Genomic DNA, 14,224 nt, shown 5'->3' on the forward strand with positions numbered 1-14,224 from the left:
GAACGAGCTGGAGAAGAAACAAATGAAAGACATTTCATACGCTTCTAGTGTTGGAAGCTTAATGTATGCTCAGGTTTGTACAAAACCTGACATAGCATTTGTTATTGGAATGTTAGGAAGATATCAGAGTAATCCAGGTCTTGACCACTGGAGAGCTGCAAAGAAAGTCTTCAGATATCTTCAAGGGACGAAAGATTACATGCTTATGTACAAACGATCAGATGACTTAGAAGTCATTGGCTACTCTGATTCAGACTTTGCTAGCTGTATTGATTCACGAAAATCAACTTCTAGATACATTTTTAGGTTAGACGGTGGAGCTATATCTTGGAGAAGTGCCAAACAAACTTTGATTACTACTTCTACTATGGAGGCTGAGTTTGTTTCTTGTTTTGAGGCTACCTCACATGGTGTATGGATAAAAAGTTTCATTTCTGGGCTGAGAATCGTCGACTCTATCTCTAAGCCATTAAAGTTATATTGTGACAATTCAGCTGCTGTGTTTTTGGCTAAGAATAACAAAAGTGGTAGTCGAAGCAAGCATATCGACATCAAGAATTTAGCCATAAGAGAACGTGTTAAAGAAAAGAAAGTGGTCATTGAACACATCAACACTGAAGTGATGTTAGCTGATCCTTTAACTAAAGGCATGCCACCGCAGAAATTTAAGGATCATGTAGTCACAATGGGACTTAGTTCTACTATGTAAATTTTCATTGTAACAATGAATGTAGATGAAACTTTATTTTATATGACATTTATCTTATTTGAAACTGTGTGCACATTCAGTTTGTTTTGAGAAATGTCACTAAAGTATGGACCTAGAATAAACATTGAGTTTATTCATTAATTAATAAGGGGTAAGGCTTAGAGGCATAACACATTGTGATACATGAAAGATACTACTCTCTTTAGAGGAACTATCGTCATGATTCATGTCTTATGTTTCACATATGGGATGAGAGTATACGGACCAAGTGGGAGAATGTTGGCATTTTCTTCTTTATGTTCTGTAACTTCTCACTTATCCTCTCAACTTGAATTTCAAATTCAAAATTCTCTGATAACTGTTGCCGCCATTTTATAATGCCCAACTGCTCCTGATGGTGGAATTGTTATATAAATGTGTCATCTCCGGTTCTGGTCCCTAAGCATAATCCTCATAAAAAATTCACACCATCTAATGTGAGGTTGAGTGCTTAGAAGACTCACCGGAAAGCAACGTCGACAACGTTAGTTGACTACGACATCAACTACAGACCCTCAACAATGGCTGGAGGTATGTCTATTCCATATTCCCGCTGCGCTACTCTGATTTTTCGGCCAACACCCATCACATTTACAAATCTCATCTGTTAGAGAGCACACAACTATTTTCTTAATTATGTTCCAAATGTCTCTCATTATTGTACAAGCCTAATTCTTTGAAGAGGAATCCTCGAATTTATAGCTATGCGTTTTGCCGTTGTTTGAACATCGTTGAGTACTCATTCATATTATATTGTTTACTCTAGTTTTTGATACCAAAGCGTCTGTTTTATAAATTTTAGTTCCTTATTAAAGGCAGTTGGAATCTAGAGTATTGAGATTTTTTTGACCAAATCCTTGATAATGCAAAAAGTATAGGTCAGACAAATGGACTCCCCGTCCAACACTAAGGCTGTGGATTCGAGCCATCAAAGGTGCAACTTTCACGGGAATTGTGAAAAAAAATCAAAAAGAAAAAATAGCCGTTGACGGGATAATTCATTAATTCCTGTCTGTTCAATGTTTTAGAGAGTATTCTTAGTGAATCCTTGGTTCTGCATCCAAGCACTCTCCAAGAATTTAAACAACGATCGAAATTCAAATGTGTTTGACACTCTCCGATTATTGAGATTTTATCTAGACAAATTCTTGATAGTTATAAAAATAATATCAGACAAATGAGAAAGAGTACTAGATGAGATCTAACACAACAAATTATAATACTAAAATGCCACGTGAAGATGACAAATTGAAGGCTCCATGTGAGCTGCGAAGTAATAAATTATCAAGGAAAGCATCACGTCAAGTTTTGATATTCCAACTACCACCTATTAAACTTTTCCGACAGAGAGGTCCATGTTTACCTTGAATGATTCTTGTCCTCCATGGTTGAAGTAACAGAGTAAGAATTTTCTTTGAGAGGCCGGTCCAAAATCGAAAGAGAAGTAAACACGCTAGATAAAAAGGATGTTCAATATCTATCATATATAAACAGTATAATTTTCGATCGAAATGGATTGGAATGACCCTTTAACTAATATATTTGTTTTGTAAAATAATGTCTTAGCACGTTATTTGGTCTTTCTGGATTAATACAGAAGTACAAATTCTTAAACCATAGCATATGATACAGACTTGGATTTTAAATTTCTGACGGACCCGTCAATCCAGGAACAGAAAATTCATATGCACCATGGAGCAGAAATCAATAATTGTTTTCTGTTTAAAACTAGATATTTTGTATAATTATTAAGGGGGCAGAAATAGTGGCGAAATCAGAATTTTTACTAAGGGGAGTCAAAATTGAAAAAAGTAAGCACACCAACTAGGCGCTCCACCACTTGGCAGAAATCAATAATTGTCTTTATCTTTAAAACTAAATATTTCGTATATTAAGAGGTTGAGAACAACATTGAAAGCCAAGAGAACTGAGGAAAATATCATGGCTAGTTCTGCTATTCCAGCAATTGATGTTTCTCCATATTTTAGATCAGATGAGGAAAATGAAGAAGGGAAAAAGAAGGCTATGGAGCAAATTAGAGACGCCTGTGTTAGCTATGGTTTCTTCCAGATTGCGAATCACGGAATTCCTTTGGACTCGTTGAGCACAACTATCGATATGTATAAGACTTTCTTTGCTACTTCAGATGAAGAAAAACTCTCTCTACCTGATTATTTAAAGAGCACACAGGAGTCAGCTGGGACTTATGAGCACTTCCGGATTCGTTTTTCATCCTCCTCTGCCTTCGATGTCTGCCCCAACAATCCACCTGCTTTCAGGTAATATTTTAATCTATTTCTGTTACAGGCCAGTTAGTTCTTCATTGCATCACAAATCAACTGCTTCTAATTTAGTTGAAATCCTTTTTTATGGTGTATCCAATAAGAACTAGTACGACTTTAAATATGTTTGTTATTCCTAGACAAGTATTGGAGGAGATGGCCTCCCATTTCACAAAGTTAGGAGTTTTGTTGGAGAGAATCATCAGTGAGTGCCTAGGCCTCCCTCCTGACTTCCTAGGAAACTACACAAATGATCGGTCACGGGATGCATTGATGGGCCTCCACTACTTTCCGGCGGAAGAAGACGAGAACACAGGAAAACCTGCACATGAAGATCCTGGCTGCTTCACCATTGTCTACCAGTATGAAGTTGGAGGCCTTCAGGTGCAAAAAGGTGGACAGTGGATTCCTATAGCGCCTTGCAAAGACAAACTAGTTGTTAACATTGGTGATGTGATTCAGGTAATTATTATACTTCGGCTGCTGGTTAACTCTAATTTCATTAGTTACCACTATCCCAAAATTTAAGCAATCAACTATTTTGTTGTTGACATAAAAAAGGTGCTAAGCAACAATAAATTCAAGAGTGCAATTCACAGAGTGGTGAGACCAACTGAAACCCACCGTTACTCGTGTGCGTTTTTCTATAACTTGCAAGGAGACAAGTGGGTTGAGCCATTACCACAGTTCACCACAGAAATTGGAGAGTCGCCCGAGTACAGAGGATTCCACTTCGACGAGTATCTGCAGCTGAGACTCAGAAACAGGAGTCATCCACCAGCTAGACCTGAAGATTTCATCCATATAACCCACTACTCAATTTCCAGTTAGAGGAGTATCGAAGTTTATGTGATCAGGGATTTTTTTTTTTCTCTATGTTAAAAGAAACATGGCAATAATATGTATTACACCAGTCTTATTCTTAATATGTATTTTGAAGTGTGCCACTATTTTATTAAATAAAAAATTTAAGCCTGATTCGTTGAAGAGGAATCCATAGATTTATAGCTGTGTGTCTTGCTGCTGTTTGTTATTACAATTTTAATATATTGCAATCTTGTTTCTTTCTAGCCTTTTTTCTTTTCCTAATAAAGTCAAAAGTACTCCATATTGTTTATTCTAGTTTTAGACACCATGCATCTGTCTTCTAAAATTTAACTCCCTAATAAAGCCAAATGGAATCTAGAGTACTGAGAGTTTTTCTAAACAAATCTTTGATAATCATCACACCATATCATAACATACTTAGTTTAAAAGTAGGAAATTCCATAATTAAAAAGTTGAAAATCCAATTTGCCCACCAAATATTGAACGACCATTTTACCCTTCAATCAAAAATTATCTCTATACTATTTTATGAACAACTTCTTTCGTTCCTAATTAATTGTCACTTTTTAGCTACACAACCCTGAACAAAAGCATTAATATTAGTATTTCTTTTTTCCTTGCATAAGTCATCTGCTCACTATTTGCATGTGCATATGCTTCTATTTACAAAATAATGTGTAAATATAACATTTTTTCATTTTAATTATGCTACACAGTTTATGTTTAGTCTTCTTTTAAAAATAAAAATAATATCGCATTTCTATATATAAAAATAATTTAACCTTGATCTGCAATGGCGGATTCAGGATTTTTGTTCAGGAGGTTCAACATATAAAGAAGTAAGCATCAATGATGGATTCAGGATTTTTGTTCAGGAGGTTCGACATATAAAGAAGTAAGCATATATAAAAAGTACGTAATAAAAACAAAGTGAACACCCGCTAAATTTTAACTTGCCTTATCATGTCCTTTTAACATTACTTTCAAGTTTTACTTTGCGAGCCTTCATAAAAAATGGTGTGTCTTTTATTTCTTTCACTTTATAGTTTTATTTTATTTTAATTTTTTTTTCTTTCAAATTAATACCCTCACAGACACAAAAAAGGTTCTTGAGAAGTGTAAGCATTGAATTATTTATATTATAATATATATTTAGTACTCAATAAAAAAGACTAAACGACATCAATATTAATATGTTGAATAATAAAATCTATAATCTATATCTATAATATATTAAAAGTGTGAAACTCCTTAGAAAAGTTATTTGAATTTTTTGCCCTTTATTAAAATACTCCGCTTTAGATAAAATCGCCTTTTCACATTTTTCCTATTATTTAACTAATATTAAATATTGACTATATTACCAAAAAAAGAAAATCTCTCCTCACAAGAATATAATTCCTTCTCCTCAAACCTAATCATACACCAAAACCAAACAAAATATATATATTTTCCTTCCATAAAAAAATAATAATAATAAACAACGCTCCCTCCCTTGAAATCCCGAACATGAAATGAGAAAAATAGTGGTAAGAAAAAAAACCATCCCCCAATGTGTGAAACCAAAAAAGAAATATAATGATAAAAATAATTGTAATTAAAAAAGAAATTACTTTCCAACGTGAAACCCAAAAAATAATATATTAATAAAAAATCAAAAATCCTTCCCATCTTCCATCAAAGTTGTGTTAACAATTAATTTTTAGTTATAACTTCTTTTGATTTGATTATTTAATTTAAGTAAGAATTCATAATATTTAACACTTCTAAATCATTTAACCTTACATAAAAAATAAAAAGAATTTCTACAATTCTATTTAACTACTATTTCGGATAAAAAATTACTAAATACATACCTCTACTTTTACTTTTTCTTCTTATTTTGTTATTAATTTAAATTGTCTTTTTTTGTGTGTATTCATTATTATCATCTTCTCCATTTTTCTTTATTTTTGCATTCGTTATTATATCTTCTCCATCTTTCTTTATTTATTTTATTTAATAACGATTATATATAAATTATGACTAAATAATTAACAAAACAATGAATTCACCTTTTTTTTTATAATCTCTTATGTTTCTTTTTTAGTAGGAAATTTTTGATCAAAAATTGAAAGAAATAAGCAAATCGTCACCAAATGAAGTGGTCAAAAACGTCAAAGATTTGTCTCTTTCTTTTTTTCCCTTTCTTTGTTTAATTGTAGATTTGTTTTGATTATGTTATTTAATTATTTCCTTAGTATTATAGTTGAATCTTTATTTAAACTTGTTAGTTGAGTTCTAAATATAAGATTATAATAAGTATTGAATCTTGATATGCATAACTTTTGTTTGAAAAATGAACATATAAATTTAGGATTATAATTGAATTTTTCAATTTTGAGCTTACTAATTAAGTTTGAAAGTGGATCAAGTACATTGTTCATTGTAAATCGAGTTTAATCTATCTACCTATTATTATAAAATTCTGAATATAAATGTTAGGGTTGAACGGATTAGTTGAGGAAGCTTCTGAAGAAGCTAACCAACCTAAATAATCCAAACAAAATGATAATTGTGTTGATATGAAATTGAAGGAGTTGAAAGAAGAGATTAAGAAGATTAAAGAAAGACAAAAAAGGTGAAAGAGAATAGCTCAAGGAAGGACTAAAGAGAATATACTCTCTTTATAAACTTTCTTGTGTTTAAACTAATATATGTGCTTTTCGGTTGACTAATTTTTACTTTGGATAATAACTAAAAGTCGTCCTAATGTCAAGATGCTGACAAATAAAAAATGCAATAAACATTTTGAAAGACTGTCACGCTTTTTATATTTTAAATAATTTTATAAAATTAAACTCACTAAATTGAGGTACACGTGTAAGGTGCGTATATCTAAACTAGTATATTTTAAAAGAATGAGCTATATAATTAGATAAAATAATCTATAAATGTTGACAAAGCAAAATTTTGTATATTATGTAAAACTAGTCAAATATATGAAGCTATTTTGAATAAACGTGACACATAACGTATAAAAAGAAATATGCATCGTGTTTTTTATTTGTTTATTTATTTATTTATTTGGGGGTGGGAAGGGAATTGAGAATTAATTTGAAAATTATATAATTTTAGCTATGACTTTAAACTAGTATTGAGAGTATCGAAAAAGAAAAGTTGAAATACCCAAATACTTGAAAAATAATAAATAAATAATTTTTAAAAAAATATATATAAATATACATACAGTAATTTTTCTGTTATTCAGGCCCAATTGCCAACATGAAACAGACAAAGCCTAATTGGACATTAAATAGGAAAAAGTTTGAGAAGTGGAAAAGATTTTTCTGTTATTCAGGCCCAGTTGCCAACGTGAAACAGGCAAAGCCCAATTGGACATTAAATAGGAAAAAGATTGAGAAGTGGAAAAGATTTTAAAGAATTACCAAAAGAGTTACAAGTGCGGTTCACAGGATAATGTGGTAAAATCCGCAAGTAATTTGATTACCTGCGAATTTTCTTGTCAATTAGAATTCAAAGAAAATACCTTCGTAGGTAATTATTACCTGCGGATTTATAAAATCCCTAGGTAATTTAGCTGCGAAAATAAATCCACAGGTAAGTTATTTGCGGATTTATTTGCAATTAACTATCAAAATTTTGCATAAATTATTTGGTGAAATTTCATAAAAGAGGATTTTACCTGCGGATTTCCACGAAAAAAATCACAAATTATTCCCCACAAAGATTCCTAAGTAAATCCCTAGAAAATTTAGTTGCGAAAATAAATCCGCAGGTACGTTATTTACAGATTTATTTGCGATTAACTATCAAAATTTTACATGAATTATTTGATAAAATTTCATAAAAAAAGAATTTTACCTGCAGATTTTCACCAAAAAAATCACAAATTATCCCCCACGAAGATTGCCAAGTAAATCCCTAGGTAATTTAACTGCGAAAATAAATCCGCAGGTACGTTATTTGCGTATTTATTTGTGATTAATTAGCAAAATTTTAAATGAATTATTTAATAAAATTTCATTAAAAAAAAATTTTACCTACGAATTTTCACAAAAATAATTTACACTAAATTACTAGAAACATTTCACAATTAATCAAAAATCTATTTAAAACCTTCAATAATTCTCAAAAACATCATTCAAAACAAGTTTAATGTAAACCATTACAACTAAGAAAAAACATAATTCAAAACATCCATTACATTAAATGGTCCAAAACAAAATGTTTAAAGACTTAATCATCTCATCAATTTCTTTTGGCCAAGTTGATGTTGAACTATTAGTTGCCTTTACACTTCGATCCAAGGAGCCAAGACCTTTGACTCTTCCTTTTTTCTTTCCACCAACAGATTGCACCCAGATATCTATTTCACTTAACTGAGTCGGCTGACTAGCTGAATTAGTTTCTCCATCCACAGCTGATGCACTTTGAGCAGCTAATATTTCTTGTTTCTTTCTTTCAAACTCATTCTGCATAAGAATATGTTAAGTCGGATCATAAAAAGTGGTAAGAAATATATTATTAGCATAGTGCATATACCAAATCTGACCACAAAGGAACAACAGACACTTTTACAAGAAAGTTGGTACAGTGAAGATAGTGGTGAGAAAGATAGTATAAGATGTGTTTTTTTGTTGCACGTAAGCTAGTTAAGCTTGCAATGACATTAGCACAACTGAATTTCTACGGTGTATAAGTTGAAATGTACATAGATGGGAAGTCCTATAAGTCGTCTTGTTATCGGTAAACTATCGTGAACTACTACGCGTTATTTTAGGTTTATGGGTTAACAAGAACAACAAACCCAGGGCTGGGGAGAGTAAAATGTATGCAGTCCATACCACTACCCCGAAGAAGTAGAGAAGTTGTTTTCGATAGACCCCCGGCTCAATACTAGACCCCCGCCTCAAGACTCACTAATTAAGTAGTGAATTGAATAAAAATAAAAATGAGGACAAGAACTTTGGATAAATTATTGTTGTTCAAGGAAGTACGTTTCTGTAAATTTACTTGTTGAAGATATAATTAAGTATATAAAGGTGTGCTCTTTCCAAAAGTTTAAGCTTTTAGGTGTGTTGGTCACAAACTTCAACATGGTATCAAGTCTCACCTCTATCCATTATCAAAAATAAAATCTCTGCGCACTTGACCATGAAAAAGAACCAGGTTTACACATTAGGGGCTTAGTGACACAAGATCCAAGTACCTGTAAGCATGATTTATATATGTTTCTCACTGATGATCCCAGTGGAAGCTTTGATGGATTACTTGATTCTTGATAAGTTCTGCAGTTGTTTCATCCAAATAAATTCAAGTTTCCAGTATTCTGTACTAAACATGACTGTACTTTATATTAAGACAGACTTTGGTGAAGCATAGTTGGATCGATTGACAATTTGTTTCCCCATCTTATAGAAGATGACTGATACCTTTATAATGGATATGTTTAACTAGAATTATTACTGGAAGAAACGAATTACGTGCTCCATAGATACGAATGATGACAACATTGAGAAATACAAGCCAGTCAGTATACAACAATCCATCTCTTCTTTTTTTCTTAAATATTTTGATCAGCACATTTAGAAAGATTATTGGGTTCCTTCAGTAGGTAAGATACTCTGCTCTTCCTAGTACATGCTCAGGAATTTTGTTCTATGCATTACGTATACATAGTCAGGTTTTTTGTTTCACTTTATCCTCGAGTCATATTCACTGAACTCTATTTGCACACAAGGGTATTAGGAAATTTAGCCATAAGAAAAGAGAAACTATTACTTGCCCTGAAGCTGGTCACAACCCATGACACGTACTATCCGTCTTGGCTTAACGGATCTCATGGATTTGTTCCTTTGGTTGCCATCATCGAGTCCAAGAGTACGCGTACCAAAAGAACTTGTGATCTAGTAGTTCATTCTTCTCTCCATTTTCAATTTTGATTTGTCTTAAAAAGTGTCATGTGCATCCCTTCTCCATTCTTCTAATAAGTGCCAGCCAAGAAGCCTATCCGTTCCTCTTTTTGACCAACCCTCAACACCCCAACTTCCATCGTAGGAGTCATACACCCCTCCTTAGGGACTCAACATCCTTGCCGAGATTTGCCCCACCTTCGTACTGCAAGGATTTCTCTCTGAATCATACTTGTGCTCTTGGTTAGACTGGTCCAAAAAACTTTCTATACTACTAGGACAGTGCTCTAAACTAAGGAGTACGACACACACTTTCTTTCACTATTTTACCACATGTATATGGTATCGTGGAGGGTCAAAATGGGGCTAAGGAGCTGTTTGGAGGACAATTGTTTCATAGTTGACTCGGGATAATTTCACGGAGTACTAGTCGTGTTAAAAGGACCGAGGGACTTGGGTGCAACATTAGAAGAACATACAATTGACTTATTATAGATTTTATTCTCTTAATAGAGCAATCCAACAGTAGGTTTATGCCCCTGCTGGACAATAGCGGAAACAATCTTCTTATTGGTTGCCTAAAAGAGAATATGGAATACCATTAAAACATAACAGAAGCCATTTTTCTTCTTAATCAGCTCTCCAATAGATCAAGATGTATAGAACCAAGAAGATATTTGATAATTAAATCGGCTTGAAACATATCAAGTATAGGCACCCACATCACCCTCTTTCTGGGGTTTGAGAGCCTATTGATGGGAGGGAGGGAGATTTGTTCTAAAAGCAAATATTCATGCCTAAAAAAACACGAACTTACCATCGCTAGTACTGATGTCAAACAGATTAAGTTAAGGTATCCACATTCTATCAACTAAATGCTTGAAATTTTCACTACTGTTTTTTTAATAAATTATGAGTGAGTCTACTTTAGATACAAAGCTTATCATAATTTCGAAATACCAAGAATTCATCTTCTTACTGCAAGAGACAAAGGAGAAAAAATGGCACTTAAAAAACTCACCAGGAAGAAATTAGTGGTATACCTGATGGAGAATGGCCACTAGCATAAATATGTCCTAATCAAAGGAACTCTGGAAAATCCATATACGAAGTCAAGGATTTTTATCAACAATTTGTGAAACATTCAGAAGCTTTACAACACCACTCCAGCTCAAATATGCCAAACTCAAGTCTAGTAAAGCCATATCTGATAATGTAAGAATAGTGAACTGCTTTTTACAACCATAGTACTTTACACATTTTTTATTCACACAACAACTAAGAATTATTAATCACCAGATGAGCTTAAACGAGTTGTTGTCTTAGATTTTCCGAATCTAATGTTAGGGCCTTTACAGTACTGATGACTCTAGATGTCAAGAAAGCGGACAACTAGATGAGACATAATATTGTTCATAAGTTTTATTTATGGATTTTAATACTTTTACCACTAAATTCTAATTTGTAAATTCAACGTAAGGTTACCTGGAATAGAGAAAAAGGGTATCCAATTGGAATCCAAGATTTCTTTTTCTATCTTCGCTTAAATTTGGCCAGGAAACGCTAAAACCCGAGTGTGGTGGCTAGAATTTATCATGTGAATAATTACACAATCCATGAAAAACACTCCCTATCCCACGCAGTAGCTCGACAACTCAATTTGAGAGAAGGTTCTGCCAAGGAGGAGAGGAATGCTTGGTCCAACTTATTCACCTTTAACCGTACAACATCTACTGGCAAGAGTCTTAATTTTAAATCCCCAACTGTTATCGATGGCAGACTTGTGGTAATACTAGAAGCACTTGAAATTGAAAAGCAAACACATGAATGGAATAATGCCCTTGTAGTATCCACTTTTGGAGAGGCTTGTATATGTGGAACTATATAGCTCACTATTGGAATTTTGTTGTGGAACCTGAGTTGTAATATCAATATTCTATCAATAGTAAGCAACTGATTCTTCAAAATTGGACCCACGATTTTGATTTTACTCAAGAGCTCCCTACCACTATACCCCTATGAGTGAGGCTACCAAACCTGCCGCTTAATTACTGAGGAGCGGAGGCTCTTAGCAAAATTACTAGCCAATTAGGGAGACCATTATTTGTCGATGCTTGTACTACAAAACAAAGTAGAGTATCCTACGCTAGTGTCTTAGTGGAGATGAACGTGACTCAAGATCTACCAGATGTGGTTGAGATTTTTGATCCCAGTGGAAAGATTAACAACCAGCAGGTGGCTTATGACTGACAACCTCTATTTTGCGAAAAATGTACAAGGTTTGGCCATGTATGTCGACGTGAAGAACCAAGGAATAATCAACCTCAAGTGAGACAAAGAATAGTATTCCACATATAAATAAGTAGTTAAAAACCCATATATAGAGTAAGAAGGTTTGTCTCATCAATTTATAGTAGCTGCACACACTTGACATATATACGTATGTTGCTAACATTAATAGTTGGTCAATACATAGCATCTAGGCATATATGGAAGTGACATAAATGTAGATCTAAAGAAACAGACCTGTTGTTAAACACAGTTCCAATGAACCTTCAATATTAATCTGTCTACTAGGTCATTTTTATAGCAAATGCCTTAATGGGTTCAAGTAAGGACCGGCTATACATTGTGAACATAGAAACGGATCTAAATAGATCCTACACATATAACTGACGCCAACTGTTACAGAACTAGGCATAGCTGATCGAATGAAATGTCTCATGAACACAGTTATGGAGATTCCAACTACCTAGTAAAATGAAGAACAATAGCTTAGCCACTAGGCTAGAGTTCCTTAAATTTACCAGCCCCTTTGGGAATTATATCAACACCTAAAACCCAGCTCTTTGCGAATTATATCATAACCTAAAAACCAGCTTCTTGGGAATTATATCAACACCTAAAAACCAGTCCTTTGGGAATTATATCAACATCTAAAAACCAGCCTTTCAGGAATTATATCAACACCTAAAAAACAGCTTTTGGGGAATTATATCAACACCTAAAGTCAAGTCGATGAACTTCTGTTCTGATCAGCAAATAACAACAATGCCCTACTTCAACAAAATAATACAATACTCAGGGTACAAGAAACAACGTTTAGTAATAGAAATTGAAGGACAAGAAACAAAAGGAGCAATACTAGGACTACTAATATGAATGGACACACGACTACCTATTAACATTTTATCCTAGTCCATTTTGATCAACAATTCAAGTATATAAATTTAACTCAAATGAACTAAACAAACACAACATATTCAAGAAGATCGAAGTTTTGTATATACATACCTAATTCGACTCCCTGTCCCGTTGTCCACGAGACAGATCCTCCCCTCTGGCTAGAGTATGAAGCTGATCCAAACATCCCAAATGGCCACGGCAGCGACACAGTAGCAAACCTTATTCTAGAACCCGACCTACCATCACTCGCGTTCCCATAATTCTCCTTCTCCCTATTCTCGTACTCAGGATCATCGGTTGGTAACTCAAACCAACAAACCAGACACGAGTTATGCAATGAAAATGTTACTCAACATGGAGGCAAACGGTTCGGGCAAGCGGGTCAAATTGGGGATTGGGTCGGGGTCTTCTAATTCTTCGACAAAGTCACTATTACGATCAGGGCAAATCAGTTCGCTGGTGGCAGAAGGGGTAATGGTGACGGGAGGAGAAAAGCGGCTTAAAGGTGGTCGAGGGTGAAGGTGGTGGAGGCGGCATCAGTTGTTTTGGTTTTAGAGAGAGAGGAAGTGTAGAGAGTGGGAAGAGAGAGAAGATAGGGAGAGAGGCGGATGTTTTTGGTGGAAATGAGAGTAGGTTTCTTGTTTCGTTAAAAAAAGAAAAGGAGTTGAGAAATTTGATCTCAGATGTTGGATTGGATTTTTATCAACGGGAGATTAAAATTATTTTAAAAGGGGCCAGAAAAATTGAATTTCAATTTGAGCTTAAAATTGAAATCAATTTGGCTATAGTTGTCATCAATTGGATATAAAATTGGCTGATAATTTAACACTAAAAAGGAAATTAAATGTAATTGACTTCTATTTTAATAATAACAACAACAACAACAACAATAATAATAATAATAATAGATAATACTTTTGTGAATCGTGAGTGTGCATATTTACAAAAAATAATTTAATGAAATCATGTAAAATGTCTTAAAATTAATGTTAATTTGGTTAAAATTGAAATTAATTGAGTACAAGAAGGCTAGAATTTAAATAAATTAGGAAAATTGTTTTAAGTTAGGCTGTTATTTAATAAATATAATAAGGTGTCGCTATTAAAAATAGACAACGCATGTAGAATTAAGATTATGTAACTGAAGTACATATTTTATAAATATATATTTTATTTTTTTATTTAATATTATTAATTTTTTATATATAAATGACTTATAATAATTAATTGCGGGGTAATATAGTAAAATCACGGAGTAACTAAAG

General features: G+C 33.3%; 1 protein-coding gene and 1 long non-coding RNA gene across 2 annotated transcripts; one reads left to right on the forward strand and one right to left on the reverse strand.

Moving 5' to 3' along the window:
• Positions 1-2,467: 2,467 nt before the first annotated feature.
• On the forward strand, positions 2,468-4,017 carry LOC107861924 (protein DMR6-LIKE OXYGENASE 2). The gene is made up of 3 exons (XM_016707318.2): positions 2,468-3,027; positions 3,171-3,492; positions 3,592-4,017. Exons 1-3 carry the CDS (start codon positions 2,690-2,692, stop codon positions 3,859-3,861), a joined length of 930 nt encoding a protein of 309 aa, XP_016562804.1. The 5' UTR covers positions 2,468-2,689; the 3' UTR covers positions 3,862-4,017.
• Positions 4,018-7,946: 3,929 nt separating this feature from the next.
• Positions 7,947-13,673, reverse strand: LOC124897209. The gene is made up of 2 exons (XR_007053897.1): positions 13,068-13,673; positions 7,947-8,333 (listed from the first exon to the last, which is right to left on the reverse strand). It is a non-coding gene; the product is annotated as an uncharacterized LOC124897209 (long non-coding RNA).
• Positions 13,674-14,224: the final 551 nt, after the last annotated feature.

The sequence above is a fragment of the Capsicum annuum genome, chromosome 3 (genome assembly GCF_002878395.1).
Source record: "Capsicum annuum cultivar UCD-10X-F1 chromosome 3, UCD10Xv1.1, whole genome shotgun sequence".
Lineage (NCBI taxonomy): Eukaryota > Viridiplantae > Streptophyta > Magnoliopsida > Solanales > Solanaceae > Capsicum > Capsicum annuum.